This window comes from Mobula hypostoma, chromosome X1, assembly GCF_963921235.1.
Source record: "Mobula hypostoma chromosome X1, sMobHyp1.1, whole genome shotgun sequence".
Lineage (NCBI taxonomy): Eukaryota > Metazoa > Chordata > Chondrichthyes > Myliobatiformes > Myliobatidae > Mobula > Mobula hypostoma.
The window spans coordinates 59,077,246-59,103,260 of record NC_086128.1 but is presented as its reverse complement, the minus strand read 5'-3'; the positions used below and the strand labels follow the sequence as shown (position 1 = coordinate 59,103,260).

Sequence of the window (26,015 nt, the reverse complement as noted above, 5' to 3'; positions counted from 1 at the left end):
CAAATATACACACACAAAGTCACAGACAGGCAGACAGACACACATACACATGCACTCACTCTCACACACCCACACACAAACACACGAACAGATACATACATACACTCAATCACTACCCCAAACATACACACAGGCATGCATACACCAAACAGAAATCCGCAGACCACCAAACACACACACACACACACACACACACACACACACACACACACACACACACGTGCACGCACGCAGAACACATTCTAAGCTGCACTCAAACACAGACACAGACTCTTAGAGAATTCCCTCCACACACACACAAGCACACAAACACACACATATACAATCTTGCACACACACTAACACACACAATACACACAAACGCACACACACAAACTCACTCATACATACACACACATAAACACATAATCACCACCCCTCACACACTCGCAGGCACGCATACACCACACAGAAACCCACAGACCCCCAAACACACACACACATACAACGCACTCTAAGCTGCACTCAAACACAGACACAGACACTTAGAGAATCCCTGCCACACACACACACAAGCACACAAACACATACGCATACAATCTTTATTTTCAAATCTTTTTATTATTATTATCCAAAATGTACAAAAGTACATCAAAGTAAATAACACTTACAATATCTCAAGAAAATAAACATTATTATAAAGATTGAAAAAAATTTGGTGATGAAAAAAAAGAGAAAAAAACCCTACTCGCAAGAAAAAGTGAGGAAAAAACCCGTTAGGTGTTCAACCCCGGAGCTATGCACACAGACACACACACACACACACACACACACACACACACACACACACACACACACACACTCACATCCGTACACACTTACACACACAGACACACACTCACAAAAACAAACACACACACACTCACACACACAAATACATACATAGACACACAAACACACAGAGAAACATACACACTCAGACACAGGCAAACACAGTCACAGACAGAGGGAGACACACACACAACATACGCATACAATCTTGTACACACACAAACCAAATGCACACATGCACACAAACACACTACAGACACACAAACAGCCCATCTCGTAAAGCTCTCTAACACACCTATACACAAACAAACATACAGATACCTACGTGCACTCAGTCACCACCCCACATGCACTCACAGGCACAAATACAACACACACACACACACACACACACACAAAATCTTTTACACTCACTACATACACTATACATATACAGACAGACACACATATACACACAGAGACACGCCCTCACACACACACACACTATCCTCTCCACACATACACACATAGACAAGCAGACAGACATACACACAGAGACACACAGTTAGGAACACGTGCGCACACACACAGGAACACACATACACACGGCACACAATACAATAAATTACACACACACAGAGGCAGACACACTCTCACATACACAGACTCACACACACAAGCATACACACAAACACAAACACACTCACACACATATACACAGACTTAAACACAGACTTACACAAACACACAGAACATATATACACAGACTTAAACACAGACTTACACAAACACACAGAACATATATACAGACACACTCACACATATATACACACACCACACATGAACACACACACACTAACACACAATCCCCTCCACACACACATAGACAGACGCACAGGCAGACATACACACACGGACAGGAACACATATACTCCAAGATACACACGTTAACTCACATGCAGACACGGGCACAGAGACACACAGACAGTGCCCTCCACTCACACACTGACAGACACACACACAAACACACACAGACAGTGCCCTCCACTCACACACTGACAGACACACACACAAACACACACATACACACAAACACCCAGACTCACAGACAACACATATACAGATACACACAAGACATGCGGATACAAAGCCATATACACACACAGATACACAAACACATGCACAAACATGCACACACACACACACACACACACACACACACAACACTGAGACACAGACAAAAACATATGCACATACACACACAACACACATGAAGATACAAAGCCATACACATACACACACCAACACACATTCACACACACATTCACACCCACAACACACACAGAAACACACATACAGATACAGACACATATACACACACACACGCACACACTGACACACACACACACTCACAGAGATGCACACACAAGCACACATACACACACAACACATGCATATCATCCTGTACGCACACAAATATTCACACAATTGTACACACACACACACACACAAACACGCACATACAAAGCTACATGCACATACACACACACAACACACATACACAAACAACCCCCTACACAAAGCTCTCTCACACACCCACACACAAACACACATACAGACAGATACACACACTCACTGGCACAGATACAACATACACACACCCACAGACCCTCAAATACACACACACACACACACACACACACACACACACACACAAGAACACTGAGACACACAGACAAAAACATATGCACCTACACACACAACACAAATACAGATACAAAGCCATACACATACACACTAGCACAGATACACAGAAACATAGATGCACAAACACACCCACCCACACATACACACAGTAACACACACAGTCACACACACATTCACACACACAGAAACACACATACAGATACAGACACACCCTTAATCCCCTACATACACACACACACACAAAATCACCCACACAGACACACACAAACATACCCACACACACACACACAAACACAGACACACACTCACACGCACACACTGACACACACAAACACACACACACACACACGCACACGCACACACACACTCATAGGCACACACACATACACAGGCACACCACTCGCGGACAGTGACAAACACACACACACACAACACATGCATATAATCCTGTACACACACAAACACCCACTCTCACACACCCACACACAAACACACGTGCAAATGCATACACAAACCCACAGGCACAGATACAACATACACGCACCCACAGATCCTCAAATACACACACACACACACACACACACACAAGAACACTGAGACACACAGACAAAAACATATGCACCTACACACACAATGCAGATACAAAGCCATACACATACACACAAACATACACACCTACCCACACATTCACACCCACAACACACACAGAAACACACATACAGATACAGACAGACACACACACACACACTCACAGAGACATAGACACAAACGCAAATAATCCTGTACACACACAAATACACACACAACACACACAGACATACACATACAAACTTACACACACACACACACACACACACACACACACCAAAGACCCCCCACACATATACACATAGTCACACACACACAAACACAAACAGATACACTCAAGTCTGCACACGTACACACACAAACATACCCATGTGCACACTCACACACACAATGAAACACTGCCATACACACACATAGACACCCCCACAACATCCCCCCACACACATACATGCAGGCACACACACAATCCCCTTCACACAAACATCCGAACACACACACAAACATACTCACATGCATGCTCATACACAGTGAAACACACAGACAGACAGACAGACAGACACACACACACACACAATCCCCTCACACGTACACACACAGAGACAAACACATACACACACACACACACACACATACACAGACACATTAACACGTACCTACGCACACAATGCACATAGACACCCACACAAACACACATATGTCCACACACAACACACAAATAAAGACATGCATACAGTCATTGACATAGGCACACACACACACATGCACACACACAAGCATAAACACTGAACTCCCCAACCATACACACAGACATGCACAGACACATCCACATACATACAAGCCCACAGACACAGACACACACACACACACACACACACACACTTACAAAGGCCCACATGCTGACACACACACAAAGACAATCCCCTACACACCCACACCCACACACACGCACATACACACACAAACATACCCCCACACACACTCATGCACACATTGAAACACAGACGTACACACACACAGAGAAACTGACACACACTACTCCCCCAACACATAGATACACACAAGTGCACGCATACACACACACACACACCCACACACCCCTCTCTCTCTCAGACACACACATACACACACCCCTCTCTCTCTCAGACACACACATACACACACCCCTCTCTCTCTCAGACACACACACACACACACACACACACACACCCCTCTCTCTCTCAGACACACACACACACACCCCTCTCTCTCTCAGACACACACATACACACACCCCTCTCTCTCTCAGACACACACACACACACACACACACACACACCCCTCTCTCTCTCAGACACACATACACACACCCCTCTCTCTCTCAGACACACACACACACTCTCTCTCAGACCGAATACAGCGCTAACACTGGTTGTCCGCTGCTACCGCGCTGTCCTTCCCCCTGACCTATCGGTTTGCAGTGCCCGTTCACTTCCCAGCACTGGATTTGCTGTTCACTTACTTCGCGAAATAACGAGCGTATGAAGCGCACTGAACTTTGTGTAAACACGCGGCCATCGCCCCAGACCGGTCCGCGGGCAGGTGGGGAGCGGGGTTGGTGTGTGTGTGTGTGTGTGTGTGTGGGGGGTTTACAGGTGTGAAGGCGGAAACAGGACGGTGAACTTTCCTGCACTAACCGTGAGGGGACAATTAAGTCTTGGTGCCGTGCTTCAGTGATCAGACGTTTGAGCGGACAGACACTATTTCTGAAGGGGACGCCGTGTTCTCCCGTCACCAGCAAAGGAGGGGTGCTCCGGGCTTACCCCGCGCCGGTGCCCGCGGCTGGAGGGTGGTCCACGGGACTGTCAATCAGCAGGACTCATGAATGGGTCGACTTCATGTCCTCCGTTGCCATGGCGAGCGTTCTGCTTTCATCATCTAGGCTGCACTATCTGGGAAAATATATATTAAAAAGAAATCCGCGCATTTTCCCCCGTTCAGATGCCCCAATTGAAATGGTCTTTCCCACTTTTGGATGTCTGAGCTATTTTTACCGTTTGGAATAAAAAGCAATGGTCTTGGGAGGTGTGATGGGCAGTGGGAGAGGGCTTCCTCGACGTGTTGCTTCTCCCTGTCGGAGATGGGGCTGACCTGTCAGCGACGGAGTGACGGTTCCAGCAACGCAGGTCGCCCGCCAGTTGCCGCCACAAACACTCCGGTTCTCCGTGCCTTGGGACCGCATGAATAAGTGGAGGAGTTTCCAAAAGCCACCTCATCCTACCACCCAGTTGGCCGGCAATTTGAGTGCAGCCGGCCCGCCACGACTATCGGATGTCTCTCCGAGTCGGTGCAGCTTGGGCAATTTTGACTATAATCTGAGCGGTGGAGGAAGCCACACTCTGGGCATGTCTTTGCTGGGCGCGATTCTGTACATCCACCTCGGGCTATTGTTGGGCGGGTTCGAGTTCTCCACCGCCTGGAATGTGTCCCAGATCTCCGCCTTGGCCAGGTCCCCGGGAGGCGCCTTGGACCTGGAGACATCGGACGCGGCCACTCGCTTTCTCTACACCGGAGATTCGGCCAAGCTGACGGAGGTAAACTGCACCAGGCGGGTGGAAATCAGAGGCGTGAAAGGCGAGGCAGCCGTCAGCCTTCACCCGGTGGTCCACGGCGCCGTAGACACTATGGTCCACGCCACCAACTTCCTCAACTTGGTCTTCCAGACTAATGATATCAGGGAGTCTAGCGTCCGGGAGGACATAGAGTGGTACCACGCCCTGGTCAGGAGTATCGTCGAGGCAGATCCCAAAATTTACAGGGCGCTCCTCACCCTGGACGTGCCCGCCACTCCTCTTAAATCCCAGCTGGTGATCCAGGCAACCAGAAGGCAGGGTGCGATCTTCCTGCAGGACCTGTCCAACTTGCACGACCTGGAGAACCGCACCTCGGATAGCGAATGGTTCCACCGGCTCAAGTACCAAAAGGTTCCTCACCTCAACAAAAGACTCTTAAACAATGATCTTCAGACTCTGGAGACCCCGAAATGGAGCCAAGGAGACAGCTATATGGTCAACAAAAGTCACGTCAAGTGGTCCAGTCCTTTCTTGGACTGTGTAGGCGAGAAACTGATCCCCAAGTGGATGGTGACCATGTCTACCTCGTTCTATGGATTGAAGCCCGACCTCAGCCCGGAATTTAAGTAAGTTTAAACAAGGCGTTTTGTGTTATCTGCGCTTTACTCGCCCAGTAGCCGCGATGTTACCTCTCACCGCGCGAAAAGAATGGGACCGCTTTAACAATTCAGTAAATGCCAATGCAATATCAGAGTTTGGTTATCGATTGAAATCTGACTTTTAAAACGTTTTAGTTCAATTATATTGAATCCCGCTGCTTTTGTTTTAGCGTTTAACATTTTCCCCATTCTTCCTGCGTTGTCGTTCAAGCTCCCTTAAACTTTGCTCTGCCCTTTCCACGCGTTAGGTGACTTTGATAAACACCATTACTCCGGGCAGAGACAGCACCTTCCTACCTGCCTCTCCGGGACCGCGTGTGAAGGAAATCTCCTTCAGAAACCGGTCAGAAGTTCTTACTTCGCCTCGTCATTTAGTTTTTTTTAAACGTTCAAACGGTTCAGATTTACTTCGCACTTCAAATTCAAGTTCAAGTTGATTGTCATTCATTCGTACACATGTAAACAGCTGAACGAAACAACCTTCCTCAGGGACCAGGATGCAAAACATAGTACATACAGTATATCACATACAACACATAAAATAATATTAGCACATAACATAAACAGATAAAAAAGTATTCTGTAGATGTATAAGCTGACATAAAGTGTATATATGCATATGGCTAAAACAGTATAATGCTACTGGCGCTGTCAGAAATAATGTGTACTGGGTGGTAAGTGGAGTGTTCAGAAATCTCACGGCCTGGGGGAAGAAGCTGTTACATAAGGTAACTGTAGCGAGAGAGCTATGGATGGTGGTGAACGCAAGGTCTAGAATTAACTCAAACTCAGACTCGAAATAAACAAGATGACACAACTGCAATCAAAAGGCAAAACCACAAACAGTAGCACGAGAAATGGAACTCTTACGATTGAGCACTGAGTGCTCAGCCCGAGGCCTTTAAGTACAGACTTTCCATGAAGGAATGTGATAGACAAGAATTGGCAGTCTGAGACTTAAAGGGTCAGTAGCAGCTATCCATACTCCAGGAAATTGGAGCACCAAAACTTGGATACCTGCCACAATGCAATCGCGACCATGACAGTAACAGGACTGCACTAAAGCTAATGAAATTGTCGCATTCACATATTTGGGCCATTCGTATTGCTCCCGAGCTATCTAATTTTAAGCGCCTTATATCCATTCTAAGGTTGGACTGCTTCATAAATAGCATCAAACTATGGTCACTTATGTCGTGGTGTGCACTGGCAATGTTAGAACCCAAGTGCAGAGGAAAGACAGACTGTGATGTAGAGATGGCAATGAGAGTTTATTCTTAATAATTCCAAAAGAACATTGGTGGCTCGGCCAAGTGACAGTGCGAGACGAAACATTCTCAAAACCAGCACCCCACAATTAGCGCTAATCAGGTGTCTGCTTAAAAAAGGGGAAGCCTTTTAGGACCGAGATTAGGAAAAACTTCTTCACACAGAGAGTGGTGAATCTGTGGAATTCTCTGCCACAGGAAACAGTTGAGGCCAGTTCATTGGCTATGTTTAAGAGGGAGTTAGATATGGCCCTTGTGGCTAAAGGGATCAGGGGGTATGGAGGGAAGGCTGGGGCAGGGTTCTGAGTTGGATGATCAGCCATGATCATAATAAATGGCGGTGCAGGCTCGAAGGGCCGAATGGCCTGCTCCTGCACCTATTTTTCTATGTTTCTAAAATACAAGTAACACCGAATCCCCGAGCCTATCAAAATAAACTTAACAAATTTAAACAGAAAGCAACAGGAGACCGCGTTACAAAGAGCGAGCTGATTGAGAAAAACACAAGGAATTCTAAATGATTAATCACTCTCATTAAACAACAATTAACCAATTCAGGTGCTCTTAAAACCTCGGAGCACAATGCTCTCCACACCCTGCATGGGCCTGAAGAACTCATTACAAGTTATCACCCTCCATATCTTGATGAAGGGTATCGGCCCAAAACATTGCAACACACACAAAATGCTGGTGAACGCAGCAGGCCAGGCAGCATCTGTAGGAAGAGGTACAGTCGATGTTTCAGGCCGAGACCCTTCGTCAGGACTAACTGAAAGAAGAGATAGTAAGAGATTTGGGAGGAGGAGGGGGAGATCCAAAATGATAGGAGAAGACAGGAGGGGGAGGGATGGAGCCAAGAGCTGGACAGGTGATCGGCAAAAGGGATATGAGAGGATCATGGGACAGGAGGCCCAGGGAGAAAAAAAAGGGGGAGGGGGGAACATCAGAGGAAGATATAGTGAGAGGGACAGAGGGAGAAAAAAGAGAGAAAGAAAGGGGGAAAAATAAAAAATAATAAATAAATAACAGATGGGGTATGAGGGGGAGGTGGGGCATTAGCAGAAGTTAGAGAAGTCAATGTTCATGCCATCAGGTTGGAGGCTACCCAGACGGAATATAAGGTGTTGTTCTTCCAACCTGAGTGTGGCTTCATCTTTACAGTAGAGGAGGCCGTGGACAGACATGTCAGAATGGGAATGGGATGTGGAATTAAAATGTGTGGCCACTGGGAGATCCTGCTTTCTCTGGCGGACAGAGCATAGGTGTTCAGCGAAATGGTCTCCCAGCCTGCGTTGGGTCTCGCCAATATATAGAAGGCCACATCGGGAGCACCGGACGCAGTATATCACCCCAGTCGACTCACAGGTGAAGTGTCGCCTCACCTGGAAGGACTGTCTGGGGCCCTGAATGGTGGTAAGGGAGGAAGTGTAAGGACATGTGTAGCACTTGTTCCGCTTACAAGGATAAATGCCAGGAAGGGATGGGGGGGGGGGGGGAACGACTGGACAAGGGAGTCACATAGGGAGCGATCCCTGTGGAAGCAGAAAGGCGGGGAGGGGAACATTGACTGTTTATTCCCCTCCATAAATGCTGCCTGACCTGCTGAGTTCCTCCAGCACTTTATATGTGTTATCCTGCATATCTCTTCTCTTTGAGAGGGGAACAGTTCACTTCCCTCACTTCGCCACATCCCATCACTTTCCTCCCCCCCCCGACACACACACAAAACAGGGGTACCATAGACAAAATGTGTTGCCTGAGATTTTGTTTATTTGAAGAGATGTTGTCTTCTGGCAACAGCAGTGCAGAGGCTGCGTCAGTGACGTGATTCACTCTGTACATGGCCTGACCCTATCACATGATGTCATTGCCTGGGAGCTTATACATCAGAATCAGACTCGGGTTGATTATCGCTGACAAATGTTGTGGAATTTGTTGTTTTGTGGAAGTAATATATAAATTACAATAGGAATAGACACTCAGTGCCCACTTTATTAGGTACAGGAGTGGAACTCGGTATGGTCCTCTGCTACTATTGATAGGTAGTATATATAGTAGCAATTTATGGTTATGAGAGTATAACCATAAGGCTTATTGAGTCATTACCATTCAGGACTATTCAGAAGTCTGCTGGCAGAGGGGCAGAAGCTGTCCTTCAAATGTTGAATGAATATCCTATCTCTCCTCCTTGATGGTAGTAGTGAGAAGAGAGCATGTACTGGGTAGTGAGGGTCCTTAGTGATGCATGCTGCCTTTCTGAGGCATCACCTTTTGAAGATGCCCTCAATGTTCGGGAGGCTAGTTCCCATGATGAGTTTACTACTCTCTGCATTTTTCCTGATCCTTTGCATTGGTGTCTCCATCACCAGACAGTGAAGCAACCAGTCAGAATACTCTCCATGAATTTCTTTAGTGTCTTTAGTAGCATACCAAATCTCCTCAAACTACTAATGAAATATAGCTGGTGTGCCTTCTTTGTAATTGCATCACTATGATGGGCCCAGCGTAGATCTTCAGAAATATTGACACCCAGGAACTTAAAGCTTCTCACCCTTTCTGTTACCGACCCCTCAATGAGGACTGCTGTGTGTTCTTCTGACTTCCCCTTCCTGAAGTTCATTATCAATTCCTTGGTCTTACTGATGTTGAGTGCAAGGTTGTTGTTGCAACAGCATTCAACCAGCTGATCCATCTCACTCCTGTACACCTACTCATCACCATCACGTCCCTCTCTCTTACCTGAGTATCTCCTAGCTCATTATTAAAAACTGCTTAGGGCTTTACAAAAATGATAAAAAGCCTAATACTGCATTAGCATAGATGGAGGCCATTCTTCCCCTTGAACCTGTTCTTTCTTTCAATAAAAATAGCTGATAGGTATCTTCATTGAAACCTATCAAATACTGAAAGGCCTGGACAGAGTGGACGTGGAGAGAATGTTTCCTATATTGGGGGCAGTCTAGGACCAGAGGGCACAGATAGAGTGGACGTGGAGAGAATGTTTCCTATATTGGGGGCAGTCTAGGACCAGAGGGCACAGATAGAGTGGACGTGGAGAGAATGTTTCCTATAGTGGGGGCAGTCTAGGACCAGAGGGCACAGATAGAGTGGATGTGGAGAGGATGTTTCCTATAGTGGGGGAGTCTAGGACCAGAGGACACAGATAGAGTGGATGTGGAGAGGATGTTTCCTATAGTGGGCGAGTTTAGGACCAGAGGGCACAGATAGAGTGGATGTGGAGAGGATGTTTCCTATAGTGGGGGAGTCTAGGACCAGAGGGCACAGATAGAGTGGATGTGGAGAGGATGTTTCCTGCAGTGGGGGAGTCTAGGACCAGAGGGCACAGATAGAGTGGATGTGGAGAGGATGTTTCCTTTAGTGGGGGAGTCTGGGACCAGAAGGCACAGCTTCAGAGTACAAGGATGTACCTTAAGAACAGAGATGATGAGGAATTCCTTTAGCCAGAGGGTGGAGAACCTGTGGAATTCACTGTCACAGATAGTTGTGGAGGCTAAGTCATTTGGTATATTTAAACTGGAGGTTGATAGGTTCTTGATTAGTAGGGCATCGAAGGTTACAGGGAGAAGGCAGCAGAGTGGGGTTGAGAGGGATAATAAATCAGCCATGATGGAATGGCAGAGCAGACATGATGTGCTAATTCTGCTTCTATGTCTTATAGTCTTGTTGGCTTATTAGGAGTTAACGGTAGCCAGAACAGGAACAGTTGATTGGTTCCTCTCCCTGAAGGATAATGCTCACAGTTTGCCCTGAGTAGGTCTGAGCTGACAAACTTTTGATTGCTAGTCGAGTATGATGATTACCAGAGCACCTCACACATAACCCGATATTAGCTGAGGGGTAGTGACTCAATAAGCTTTGTCAGCTCGAGGCACAAGGTTTATGTTTCAGGATTAACAGAGGCATTGACTTAGCCAAGCACAGTCCAGCCCTCAACTGATGTCTGCATGTGGACTTTTCACACCATATCTGGCCGCAGAAACAAATCTGCCACAGAGACATCAAACATCATGTTCTGTAAACCTGGGCACCTGCACGTTAATGCAAAATACCTAATCAGCCAATCATGTGGCAGCAACTCAATTCTGCTCCAATGTCTTAGTGTCTTATGATCTTATTATGAATAGGAGGTCTGTAGGTTCAACTTCTTAACAAAAATGGCATCATCACATTTCATTTGAGTTTCATGCCCTTTTTGGCACGGAGAGTTCCAAACCTCTACTGTCATTATGTGAAACAAATCTTGCGCACTGTGAGGATGATGCACCGAGTCTCAAGGACGTGTTAAAAATGTTGGAGGAGTGTGGAAAATACATGGCTCACTCACTCAACTGTCCACCAGGAAGACCACAATCTTGTCATAATTTGGAGGCTTGCACACCTCAATGACCTGGAGAGCTATGGTGGCTGGAGGCAGGGATTTATGCTTTGGCTCTTGGTCGGGTGACCCATGCCAAACAGGTCAAAGGGCAGAGGCCAGACTAAGAGTGGTCCACCGGTCCTCCACGTTCGAGGGTTCAGCTCAGGGCTAACAACCCTGACTGGTCAAACAAAACTGTTACAGAAACAGCAACGGAGGACCCTTCTGTTTCTGTGTGTGATGATATTCCTGAGTCTCCATCCAGGACTTGCATGGCTGACAGTAGTGAAAGCCGAGAAAAAGCTACTGGCACAATGAAGGAAGCCCTGAACACCACCAGAGATGGAGGAGCTTTTTTGCTGCCCTCAACGCCAGAGGTGTAACAGGCAGTAAGCAAGTAAGTAAGCAGTCTACTGTGGGTAGATGGGAAGTTTTTCATTTTGGCAGGGAAAGGAGTAGGGAAAATAGTCTGAGTGGTGATAGATTGGAAAAAATTGGTGCACAGAGGGATCCATGTCCTTCTGCACCAGTGCACCAAACAGTCAAGACGGCAAATAGTCTGTTGGCCTTCAGTGCAAGATTTAAAACGATTAGCATGATTTGTCACAGGTAAATGAAAACGTCAAAAACCTACAATCAAATGTGTCATTGGCATCTACACAGTCCGAGGATATGCTGGGGTAGCCCACAAGTGTCGCTACAATTCCAGCGCCAATATAGCATGCTCACAATATATTAACCTTGACCCGCAGGTCTTTGGCATGTGGGAGGAAATGGGTGCAACAGGAGGAAATCCACAACTCCTTCCAGACAGCACCAAGAGTTGAACTCCAGTCGCTGGCTCTGTACCATGCTGCCCCACTTTCACTTTGTGTGCAAGAGCCCCACAGGGAGACCACGTCAAGTGTATTGCGTCCAGTTTGGATTGAGTACGCTTTTTGAAAGAATATACTTGCTATGCAGCGAGTGCAATGATGGTTGGCCGGACTGTTTCCTGAGATGCCAGGATTGCCATATACGAAGAGACTGGGAGGATTTGGCCATGATTTATTTAGAGTAGGGGTTCCCAACCTGGTGTTCACAGACCCCTTTCTTAATGGTATGACAAATGGACAACATAGCATAAAACAGTTTGTGAACCCCTGATTTGGAGGAACGAGAATCAGGCACGCGGTGGCATAGTGGTTAGCATCATTGCTTTGCAACACCAGATCGTGGTTCAATTCCAGCTTCTCTCTGTAAGGAGTTTCTACGTTCTCCCTGTGACTGTGTGGCTTTCCTCCGGGTGCTTCCACGCTCCTAGTTAGGATCAGTGAGTTGGGTTGAAAGTTCAAATTAAATTTATTAACAAAGTACATATACGTCACTGTATACAACCCTGAGATTCATTTTCTTGTGGGCATACTCAATAAATCTATAGAATAATGATCATAACAGGATTAATGAAAGACTGCACCAACTTCAGCATTCAACCACAGAGCAAAATACAACAAACTATGCAAATACAGAAAGAAAGAAATAATAATATGAAATAAATAAGAATTAACTATCAAGAGAATGAAATGAAGAGTCCTTGAAAGTGCTCAGTTGGCGGCAGAAGCAAGGGAACACTTGTGAGTTGTTCAGCATGATTGTTGCTGATTTGATTTGACACAGACAATGCATTTCACTGTATGTTTCGATGTACATGTGACAAATGAAGCTAATCGCATTTGAACCATATAAAACTCTGACATCGCTCAACAGACTGAGTGCAGGGAGAATCTTTCACATGGCTCAGGCATGTGCAAATACCAGTCTCAAGCTGCAGAGTAAGAACCGAGATGAAGAGAAATTTTTCGGTCAGTAGATGGTGAACCTGTAGGATTTTCGACCACACGGGGCAGTGGATGCAAAGTCACTGAGTATACTTAAGAAGGAAATCAATAGATTTCTACACAGCAAAAGACATCAAGGAAAGTTCAAAGTTCAAAGTAGCTTTTCTGCAGCCTATCTGGCTTATTCAAAGTTCAAAGTAAATTTGTTATGAAAGTACGTATATGCCACTATATACAACCCTGAGATTCTTTTTCTTGCAACAAATAATAATCATAATAAATAAATAAACAGATAGATAAATAACTAAAAATGTTGGGAACATGTGTTGTAGAGACCTTGAAAAGTGAGCCTGTAGGCTGTGGAGTCAGTTCGAAGTGAAGTTATCCACGCTGGTTCAGGAGCCTGATGGTTGTAGGATAATAATTGTATGGGCAGGATGGGGAGGTTATGGTTTTGAGATAGCTAAGATTAATTAGAACTGCGAAGAGGAGGAACTTTTTCAGTCAGAATATGGAATTCATTGTCAGAAAGGGCTCTGGAGGCCAAATTTATTTAGGATAGATACTTGATTATTAAGGGGAGGGGGATGATGGTTATGGGGAGAAGACAGGAGAATGGGGTTGAAAAAAATTAGCCATGATTGAATGGCAGAGCAGACTTAATGGGCTGATTGGTTTAAATCTCCTTTAATACCTTATATATACACATATATAATGTATACACACACATTTATATAAATAATAATAAAAATATATCTATACACACAAACGGTACTGCACAAAAGTCTTAGGCATATATAAATAGCTACGGTGCCAAAGACTTTTGCACAGTACTGTATTTTTCAATGTGGAGCAGAGAGCAAGTTTGTAAATCTGGTGGGAGGAAAGGATGTTGGGAATGGCAAGGGTGGAATGCTGCGGGAGGGGTGTAGGACAGATGGCAGAGAAGGGGTTCCGGGGTGGGGGTGTTGCGGGTGCAGACGCACCCAGTCCTGAGACGCCAGGCAAGGTCATTTGATTCCAAACAATTGGTGTATTGATCATTACAGAATGTCTCTCTGGTGCTTCCCCCTCCCTCCCCTCTCCCTTTCTCTTTTCCCCAAACACGATTCCCCTCTTCCTGCCCTCTTCCCACTCTCAGTCCACAGTAGAGACCCGTATCAGAATCAGGTTTATCATCATTCACGTATCTCATGTAATTTATGTTTTTTGTGGCAGCGGTATAGTGCAATACATAAACTTACTACAGTACTGTGCAAAAGTCTTAGGCTCTCTAGCTATATATATGTGCCAAAGATTTTTGCACAGTACTGTATATGTAAAATAAAACTTATATATATTATTAATTATATTAAAAAGTAGGTACAGGAGGAGCAATGAATCATTAACTGTGGCTTCCTGAAACCCTTCAGCAATTTAAAGTGACTGCTGTTCAGAGGCAGGTTAAAGACACACACATGGTACATAACAACACACATATGTGTGTCCTTAAGGTACTCAGTGAGTACTGGCCAGTGGTATACCTCAGTTTATTACATCCCTGCTGTCCGACCACCAGTATATTTCCAACAATTTTAGTCGTTATATTTTTTGAAAAAGCCCATTGTAGCATAACGTTAGTGCAACACTCTACAGAGCCAGCAACACAGATTTAAATCCCACTGCTGTCTGAGAGGACTTTGTGCATTCTCCCCGTGACCACATGGAGCTCCTTCAGGTTGTCTGGTTTCCTCCCACATTCCTAAAGATGTTTGAGTTAGGGTTAGTGAGTTGTGGGCATGCTATGTTGGCGCTGGAAGCATGGTGACAATTGTGGGCTGCCCCCAGCGCATCCTCGGACTGTGTTGGTCGTTAGTGCAAGCAATGTATTTCCCTCTATGTTTCGATGTGCACGTGACAAATAAAGCTGATTTTATCCCTCACCTTACAATCTAAAAACAAACAGAAGTTTCCAAAAACTTTAAAAGCCAATATGGAAAGGCAGAAGTTAGTAGGACGAGAACAAAACTTAAATGTAATGATGGTGAAAAAGAATTGGGGGGGGGGACTCATTGAAATCTATTGACTATTGAAAGGCGTGGAGTGGATGTGGAGAGAATGTTCCATTTAGTAGGGGAGTCTAGGACCAGAGTGCACAACCTCAGAATAGAAATATGTCCCTTTAAAACAGAGACGAGGAGGAATTTCTTTAGCCAGAGAGTGGTGAATCTGTGGAATTCATTGCCACAGAAGTCACTGGGTATATTTAAAGTGGAGGTTGATAAGGTTCTTGATTAGTCAGGGTGGCAAAGGTTATGGGGTGAAGGCAGGAAAATGGGGTTGAGATGGATAGTAAGTCAAGAGCCACGAGGCTCTATAAAACTCTGGTTAGACTACACTTGGCATATTGGAAGCTTTAGAAAAGGTGCAGAGGAGATTTACTAGGATGGTGCCTGGACTTCAGGGCTTATCTTATGAAAATAGGTCGAGAGAGCTGGGGCTTTTCTTTTCGGAGCAAAGGAAGATGAGAAGCGACTTGATAGAGGTAAATAAGATGATAAGAAGCAAAGATCAAGTAGCTAGCCAGAGATTTTTTTCCTCCAGAGTGGAAATGGTGAATGCAATGGGGCATAATATTATAAACAAGGGAAAATCTGCAGATGCTAGAAATTAAAGCAACACACACAAAATGCTGGAGGAACTCAGCAGGCCAGGCAGCATCAATGGAAAAGTGTACAGTCGACATTTTGGGCCGAGACCCTTCGGCAAGACTGCTGAAGGGTTTTGGGCCGAAATGTCAACTGTACGTTTTTCCACAGATGCTGCCTGGCCTGCTGAGTTCCTCTAGCATTTGTGTGTGGAGCATAATGTTAAGCTGTTTGGAGGAAAGGATAGGGGTGGGGTGAAGTCAGAGGTAACTGCAAGTTGTGGTGGTAGAGGCAGACACATTAGGGGCATTAAAGAAGCTCTTAGATAGGCACATCACCAATCAACCTACCTGTAATGCCACTGGTGTTTAGGGCAGTGATGAAGGTCCTTCATCTCTGGTGGTGCTCAAGGCTTCCTTCATCATGCCAGTAGCTTCCTTGTGGTTTTCACTACTGTCAGTCATGCAAGTCCCTGGCGGAGACTCAGGAATACTGTTGCATTCAGATATAGAAAAATTCTCCATTGCTATAACAATTTTGTTTGACCAGTCAGGATTGTTAGCCCTGAGCTGAAACCCCAGACCTGGAGGACCGGTGGACCACTCCTACCCTGACCTCTACCCTTTGACCTGTTTGGCATGGGTGACCCTACCAAGAGCCAAAGCACAACGCCCTGACTCCAGTCAACATAGCTCTCTGGGTCATTGAGGGACATAAGCCTCCAAACTATGATAAGTTTGTGGTCCTCTTGGAGATAGATGGGCATATGAATGATAGAAAAATGAAGGCTGTGTAGGAAGGAAGATTAGATTGACCTTAGAGTAGGTTAAGAGGTCAACACAACACAGTGGACTGAAGGGCCTGTGGTATACTGCTCTATGTTCAAAATCAGGTATGATCAAATGGTGTAGCAGACTTGATGGGCCAAATGGCTCCAACGTTTTCTGGTGGCTCCACTCAAGATGATCAGAGACAACTGCCGTTGCTTTCCTTCTGCATCTGATCTTCATCCCCAAAGGCTGCTGCATCCAGTCATGTCTTCCGATCCTTTCACACAGGGGCTGCATCTCCGAACCGTCACTCCGGGCATCAGACAGATGAATCATTTACTTTCACATCAAAGTCATTTTTATATTTAATTAATGAAGATGCCCTAATTGCTGCCAAGGTCACTTGCAGAGGTGAAATTAATAATTGCTCAGAGATATATACAGGTATAGTCATGTCCCAGAGGCAGCATGGTTCTATCATTCTATCATTTTTCTGTATGGGAGAGGAAAACAGTTTACTCATGTGGATAAAATATCTTCCCAGTTCTTTCATTTTAAATCATCACTCCAATTGCTTAACACTGTACCTTGCCTACAAAACAAAAAAAGAGGAATATTGTATTTCTATGGCTTCCTTTATGCGCTATTCAGATGCTTCAAAGCATGATGCAGCTGATTAAGTATTTTTGAAATGCAGTCACTGTTTGAAAGCATTGTAGCCAATTTGCACACAACAGCACCCACTCACAGCAATGTGGCAATGATCAAATAATTTGTTTCTTCAATAACATTAAATGGGGGATAAATATTGGGCAGGGAAAGCAAGACAGCTCTTCCTTCAGAATAGTGTCATAGCTCTTTTATTTTTATTTAGAGATACACCATGGTAACAGGCTCTTCCGGCCTAATGAGGCCGTACCGCCCAATTACACCCATGTGACCAATTAGCCTACTGACCCATCTGTAGGTTGTTGGAATGTGGGAGGAAACTGGAGTACCCGGAGGAAACCCACACGATCGGGGGATAATGTACTGCACAAACTCTTTACAGAATTGAACCAGGGTCACTGGGACTGTAATAATGTTACATTAACCACCATGCTAACATGCTGCCCCTGAGAGGGTCAATGTAATCCTGATATAATATGAACTTTGATATCAGCATTATTGAACCCAGAGAGCAGAGCCTGCAGAAGAGATCACCACCACCTGTAGACTCAACTCTGAAACTCACACACTCCTGGAATACAGAATTGATGGCCCTGTGACAAAGTTTGAATACAATACAAAAATAGGTGAAGGGGACAGGTCGTGTTGAGGAAGCATGCAGTCTGCAGAAGGACTTAGACAGATTAGGAGAATGGGCAAAGAAGTGGCAGATGGAATACAGTGTAGAGAAGTGTATGGACATGCACTTTAATAGAACGAATAAACGAGTAGACTATTATCTGGACGGGGAGAAAATTCAAAAATCAGAAGTGCAAAGGGACCTGGGAGTCCTGGTGCAGGAATCCCTAAAGATTAAAAGAGATTTGACCAGTAGCTAATCCAGACGTCGGAAGTTTTGAGGGAGGGGATTTCAATCGGGTCCACTGCCTGAGGATAAAAGGCAGCAACAGGTTGCTACAGCGAAAGAGAGCTTTGACCAGTGACCAATCGGCGTTTGAGATTGATTAGCAAGAGCAGATTAAGGGAAGGCAGGGGCAGGGGCAGCGGCCATCGTTTGAGTCGACAGAGTCAGAGTGGTGATCTTGAGGCTTCAGCTCTCAAGGCTTCAGTCAGAGAAAGCAAAGGAAAGAAAAGCTCACATTTTTCCTTCTCTTCTTTATATCTGCTCAGCCGGAACAGTAGAGATGCCAGGCAGGATAGTGGAATGCTCCTCTTGCAGGAAGTGGGAAGGCAGGGAGACTTTCAGTGTCCCTGATGACTACAACTGTGAGAAGTGCATCCAGCTGCAGCTTCTAATAAATCGCATTAAAGAGTTCGGGCTGGAACTGGATGAACTCTGGCTCATTCGAGAGGCTGAGGGGGTGATGGATAGGACATATGGAAAGGTAGTGCAAGACACAGGAAACTGGGTGACAGTCAGGAGCAGGAATGGGGTTAAGGAGCCAGTGCTATGGTGATAGGGGATTTGTTAGTTAGGGGAATGGACAGGAGGTTCTGTGGGCGAGGACGAGATTCCCAGGTGGTATGTTGCCTCCTGGGTGCCAGGGTCCAGGATAACTCAGATCGAGTCCTTAGCATTCTTAAGTGGGCAGTGAGCAGCCAGAAGTCGTGGTCTATATAGGTACCAATGAGATGGGTAGGATGAGTGATGGGGTTCTGCATAGGGAGTACAGGGAGTCAGGTGCTAGGTTAAAGAGCAGGACCTCCAGGGCTGTGATCTCAGGATTGCTACCTGTGCCATGTGCTAGTGAGGCTACAACTAGGAACATTATACAGTTTAACATGTGGCTAAGGAGTTGATGTAGGAGGGAGGGCATGAGATTTTTGGATCATTGGGCTCTCTTCCAGGGAAGGTGGGAGCTGTACAGAAGGAACGGTTTGCACCTGAACTGGAAGGGAACTAATATCCTCGCGGGAAGGTTTGTTAATGCTGCACGGTGCGGTTTAAACGAGAGTTGCAGGGGGACGGGAGCCAGGGTGCCAGAACGGTTCGTGGAGAGGTTGTGGAGACAGGTTGTAAGTTCTCAGACAAGGTTAGGAATCGAAAGGTTGAACATGGTATGACTAGTGTCCTGTGTTGTCTATATTTCAATGCAAGAAGTATCGTAGGAAAGGTGGATAATGGTGCTGAAGATGAGGTAGCTGATTTACAAACAGAGGCAATGTGTAGTGAGGAGAGGCAAAAAGGATGAATACAGGACTGAAGATGTTGTATCTGAATGTGCACGGTATATGGAATAAGGTAGATGAATCTGTAGCACAGTTGCAGATTGGCAGGTATGATGTTGTAGGCATCAATGAATCGTGGCTGTAAGAAAATTATAGCTGGGAGCTTAATGTCCAAGGATACACATTGTATCAAAAGGACAGGCAGGGAGGGGGTGGGGTTGCTCTGTAGGTAAAATGTGAAATCAAATCATTAGAAAGAGGTGGCATAGGATTGGAATGTGTTGAATCACTGTGGATAGAGCTAAGGAACTGCAAGGGTAAAAAAGACTCTGATTGGAGTTGTATACAGACCCCCAAACAGTAGTAAGGACATGGCCAACAAATTACAATGAAAGATAGAAAAAGCATGCCAAAAGGCACCCAGGAGGCAACATACCATCTGGGAAAATAAGGTTGGTGCCAAATTCCTGGAGGGTGAATTTCTAGAGTGCTTACGAAATGGCTTTTTAGAGCAGCTTGTGGTTGAGCCCACTAGAGGGATCAGCTATTCTGGACTGGGTGCTGTGCAATGAACCAGAATTGATAGAGAGCTGAAGGTAAAAGAACCCTAAGGGAAAGTGATCATAATATGTCTGAATTTGCCCTGAAATTTGAGAAGGAGGAGCTAAAGTCAGATGTAACAGTGTTACAGTTGAATAAAGGGAATTACAGAGGCATGAGAGAGGAGTTGGCCAGAATTGATTGGAAAAGAACACTGGCAGGGATGACGGCAGAACAACAATAGCTGGAATTTCTGGAAGCAATTCAGAAGGCACAGGATATAGACATCCCAAAGAGGAAGAAGTATTCTAAAGGAAAGATGACACAACTGTGGCTAACCAGAGAAGTCAAAGCCAACATAAAAGCCAAAGAGAGTGCATATAATTAAGCAAAAAGTTAGTGGGAAGTTAGAGGATTGAGAAGCTTTTAAAAACCAACAGAAGGCAACTAAAAATGTCATTAAGATAAAGATTGAATACAAAAGTAAACTAACCAATAATATTAAAGAGGAATCCAAAAGTTTCTTCAGATACATTAAGTGTAAAAGAGAGGTGAGGTAGATATCAGACTGCTGGAAAACAATGCTGGAGAGGTAGTAATGGGAGAGCAAGGAAATGGTGGATGAACTGAATAAGTATTTTGCATCAGTCTTCACTGTGGAAGATGCTGGCAGTATGGTGGAAGTTCCAGGTGTCAGGGGTCATGCAGTGTGTGAAGTTACCATTACTAGAGAGAAGGTGCTTGGGAAACTGAAAGGTCTGAAGGTAGATTAGTCACCTGGACCAGATGGTGTATACCCCAGGGTTCTGAAGGAAGTGGCTGAAGAGATTGTGGAGGCATTGGTAATGATCTTTCAAGAATCACTAGATTCTGGAATGGTTCTGGAAGAATGGAAATTTACAAATGTGACTCCACTCTTCAAGAAGAGAGGCAGAAGAAAGGAAATACTAGGCCAGTTAGCTCTGACCTCAGTGGTTGGGAAGATGTTGGAGTGGATTATTAAGGACGAGGTCTCAGGGTACTTGGAAGCACATGATAAAATAGCCCAAAGTTAGCATGGTTTCCTCAAGGGAAAATCTTGCCTGACAAATTTGTTGGAATTCTTTGAAGAAACAGCAAGCAGGATAGGCAAAAGGAGAATTGGTTGATGTTGCATATTTGGATTCTCAGAAGGCCTTTGACAAGGTGCCACATATGAGGCTGCTTAACAAGCTATGAGCCCATGGTATTAAAGGAAAATTCTAGCATGGATAAAGCAGTGGCTGATTGGCAGGAGACATAAGAGTGGGAATAAAGGGAGCCTTTCCTGGTTGGCTGCTGGTGACTAGTGGTGTTCCACAGGGGTCTGTGCTGGGACCGAATCTTTTTACATTATATGTCAATGATTTGGACGATGGAATTGATAGCTTTGTTGCAAAGTTTGCAGATGATATGAAGATAGGTGGACGGGCAGGTAGTTTTGAGAAAGTAGAGAGGCTGCAGAAGGACTTAGACAGATTAGGAGAATGGGCAAAAAACGTCAGATGGAATATAGTGTTGGGAAGTGTATGGTCATGCACTTTGGTAGAAGAAATGAAAGGGTTAACTATTTTCTAAATGGAGGGAAAATAGAAAAAAACTGAGATGCAAAGGGACTTGGGAGACCTTGTGCAGGACTCTAAAGGTTAATTTGCAGGTTGAGTCTGTGGTGAGGAGGCAAATGCAATGTTGGCATTCATTTGAAGAGGACTAGAATATAAAAGCAAGGATCTAATCCTGAGGCTTTATAAAGCACTGGTGAGGCCTCACTTGAAATATTGTGAGCAGTTTTGGGCTCCTTATCTTAGAAAGAATGTGCTGAAACTGGAGAGGGTTCAAAGGAGGTTCACGAAAATGATACCAGGATTGAATAGCATGTCATATGAAGAGTGATGGTTCTGACGCTGTATTCACTAGAATTCAGAAGAATGAGGGGTGACCTCATTGAAATCTATTGAATAGTAAAAGGCGTTGATAGAGTGGATATGGAGAGGATGTTTCCTATGATGGGAGAGTCTAAGACCAGAGGACACAGCCTCAGAATACAGGGGCATCCTTTTAAAACAGAGATGAGGAGGAATTTCTTTATCCAGAGAGTGATGCATCTGTGGAATTATTTGCCACAGGCAGCTGTGGAGGCTAAGTCTTTATGCATATTTAAGGCAGAGGTTGATAGATTTGTGATTGGTCAGAGCATGAAGGGATACAGGGAGAAGGCAGGAGATTAGGGCTGAGAGAAAAATGGGATCAGCCATGATGAATTAGCAGAGCAGACTTGAAGGGACAAATGGCCTGTTTCTGCTCCTCTATCTTATGGTCTTAATTTGCAGGTTGAGTCGCTGGTGAGGAAGGCAAATGCAATGTTAGCATTCATTTTGAGAGGACTAGAATATAGAAGCAAGAATTTAATGCTGAGGCTTTATAAGGTATTGGTCAGACCTCACTCAGAGTATTGTGAGCAGTTTTGGGCCCCTTATCTAAGAAAGGATGTGCTGACATTGGAGAGGGTCCAGGGGAGCATTACAACAATGACCCTGGGAATGAAAAGGTTAAAGTATGAGGAGCGATTGATGGCTCTGGACCTGTCCTCACTGGAGTTTAGAAGAATAAGATTCAAATTTGCTTAAGATTTTGATTCAGAATTGTTTAATACCATTTCCAGTACACAAGTGCAAAGGAGAACAAAATAGTTGCTACTCTGGATCCAGTGCAGCGCAAAAAAATCACAATAAGATAAGGAACACAATAATTAAAAAAACAATAAATCTAAATATGTAAGATAGCTTAGATGCATAGATTGATTGTATGACCATAAAGTGACGCTAGGCACAGGAGTGTCTGTACATAAGGTGACTGACAGGAAATGATAAAGTAATAATGGTTGGGGTGTGGAGAGGTGAGGTAGTGGGTGGAGGTGTTGATCAGCCTCACTGCTTGGGGAATCTCATTGAAACCTATCAAATATTGAAATGCCCAGATAGAGTGGGTGTGGAGATGAGTAGGGAGTCTAGGACCAGAGGGCACAGCCTCAGAATACAAGGAGGTCCCTTTAAAACAGAGATGATGAGGAATTCCTTTAGCCAGAGGGTGGAGAATCTGTGGAATTCACCGTCACAGACGGCTGTGGAGGTCAAGTCATTTAGTATATTTAAACTGGAGGTTGATAGGTTCTTGATTAGTAGGGCATCGAAGGTTACAGGGAGAAGGCAGCAGAGTGGGGTTGAGAGGGATAATAAATCAGCCATGATGGAATGGCAGAGCAGACATGATGTGCTAATTCTGCTTCTATGTCTTATAGTCTTGTTGGCTTATTAGGAGTTAACGGTAGCCAGAACAGGAACAGTTGATTGGTTCCTCTCCCTGAAGGATAATGCTCACAGTTTGCCCTGAGTAGGTCTGAGCTGACAAACTTTTGATTGCTAGTCGAGTATGATGATTACCAGAGCACCTCACACATAACCCGATATTAGCTGAGGGGTAGTGACTCAATAAGCTTTGTCAGCTCGAGGCACAAGGTTTATGTTTCAGGATTAACAGAGGCATTGACTTAGCCAAGCACAGTCCAGCCCTCAACTGATGTCTGCATGTGGACTTTTCACACCATATCTGGCCGCAGAAACAAATCTGCCACAGAGACATCAAACATCATGTTCTGTAAACCTGGGCACCTGCACGTTAATGCAAAATACCTAATCAGCCAATCATGTGGCAGCAACTCAGTGCATAAAAACATGCAGACATGGTCAAGAGGCTAAGTGACTTTGACTTTGGAATGAGTGATGGTGCCAGACGGGGTGGTTTGAGTATCTCAGGAATTGCTGATATCCTGGGATTTTCACACACAACAGTCTCCAGAGCAGTGGTTCCCAACCGGGGTTCACAGGAACCTCTGCTGTAGAGCTTACAAAGATTGGTGCAAAAAAAAACAAATTTAAAAATTCATTCAGCAGTGAAAATGCCTTGTTAATGAGAGAGATCAGAGGAGAATGGCCAGACTGATTCAAGCTGACAGGAAAGTGACAGTAACTCAAATAACCACACATTACAACAGTGGTGTGCAGAAGGGCATCTTGGAATGAAGAACACATTGAACCTTGAAGTGGATGAGCTCCAGCAGAAGGAGACCACAGGTATATACTCTGTGGCCACTCTATTAGGTACAGGAGGTATCTAACAATGTGGCCATCGAGTGTAATTATATGAACACGTTAACAGGAAATTATTTCTGAACAGAAAGAACACTGATGGACTTCTGTGGTCAAGTCATGAGATCTGCTATGACTATTCTAGAAAGCAGAAGAGGCCCTCATGTAGTGTCTCAACAAGGTTCCCTCTGTGGATTCTGTCTATACTTCTTGCAGCTTCAGTAAAATAGCCAACATAATCAGAGATCCCACCCAGACATTCTCTCTTCTCCCCTCTCCCGTTGGACAAAAGGTACAAAAGCCTCAAATCATGTACCATCAGGCCCAAGGACAGCTTCCATCCTAGTTATCAGACTCTTGAACAGACTTCTTGAATGGACTCTTGACCTTACAATCTACCTCATTATAATCTTGGAACATGATTGTTTTTCGCACACTGCATTTTCTCTGTAGATGTTACACTTTATTTTGCACTTTATTTTACCTTGCATTGTGTAATGATCTGATCTTTATGAAGAGTATGAAAGACAAACTTGACACATGTGACAATAATAAACTCATAACTAATACCAAAAGAATCAGAAGAAGTTTCAATATCACTGACATACATTGTGAAATTTGTTGTAAGTTGGCCACGGAGTGTATGTTCAATGTTCCTATCTCTAATTCCTATCCTGCTCCAGGATATCAGAAATGAATGTATAAGCAGGAGCCATCTAGATCTTCCAGCTATTTACCACTTTAATTCTCCATCTTATTCCTTCTCTCATTATCATCATCGTGATGTGAATAAATCAAGGAAGGTAGTGCACCCGTGGCTGACAAGAGAAATTAGGGATAGTATCAATTCCAAAGAAGAAGCATACAAATTAGCCAGAGAAAGTGGCTCACCTGAGGACTGGGAGAAATTCAGAGTTCAGCAGAGGAGGACAAAGGGCTTAATTAGGAAGGGGAAAAAAGATTATGAGAGAAAACTGGCGGGGAACATAAAAACAGACTGTAAAAGCTTTTATAGATATGTAAAAAGGAAAAGACTGGTAAAGACAAATGTAGGTCCCCTGCAGACAGAAACAGGTGAATTGATTATGGGGAGCAAGGACATGGCAGACCAATTGAATAATTACTTTGGTTCTGTCTTCACTAAGGAGGACATAAATAATCTTCCAGAAATAGTAAGGGACAGAGGGTCCAGTGAGATGGAGGAACTGAGTGAAATACATGTTAGTAGGGAAGTGGTGTTAGGTAAATTGAAGGGATTGAAGGCAGATAAATCCCCAGGGCCAGATGGTCTGCATCCTAGAGTGCTTAAGGAAGTAGCCCAA

At 44.7% G+C, this 26,015-nt stretch overlaps 1 protein-coding gene across 1 annotated transcript in view; it reads left to right on the top strand.

The window, feature by feature from the left end:
* The first annotated feature begins 5,322 nt into the window (after window positions 1-5,322).
* Window positions 5,323-26,015, top strand: part of LOC134340648 (metabotropic glycine receptor-like) — a 209,551-nt gene continuing 188,858 nt past the window's right edge. Inside the window, exon 1 of the mRNA XM_063038104.1 lies at window positions 5,323-6,259. Coding sequence (XP_062894174.1) covers window positions 5,466-6,259 — 794 coding nt within the window. The 5' untranslated portion in view covers window positions 5,323-5,465. The remainder of the gene's footprint in view (window positions 6,260-26,015) is intronic.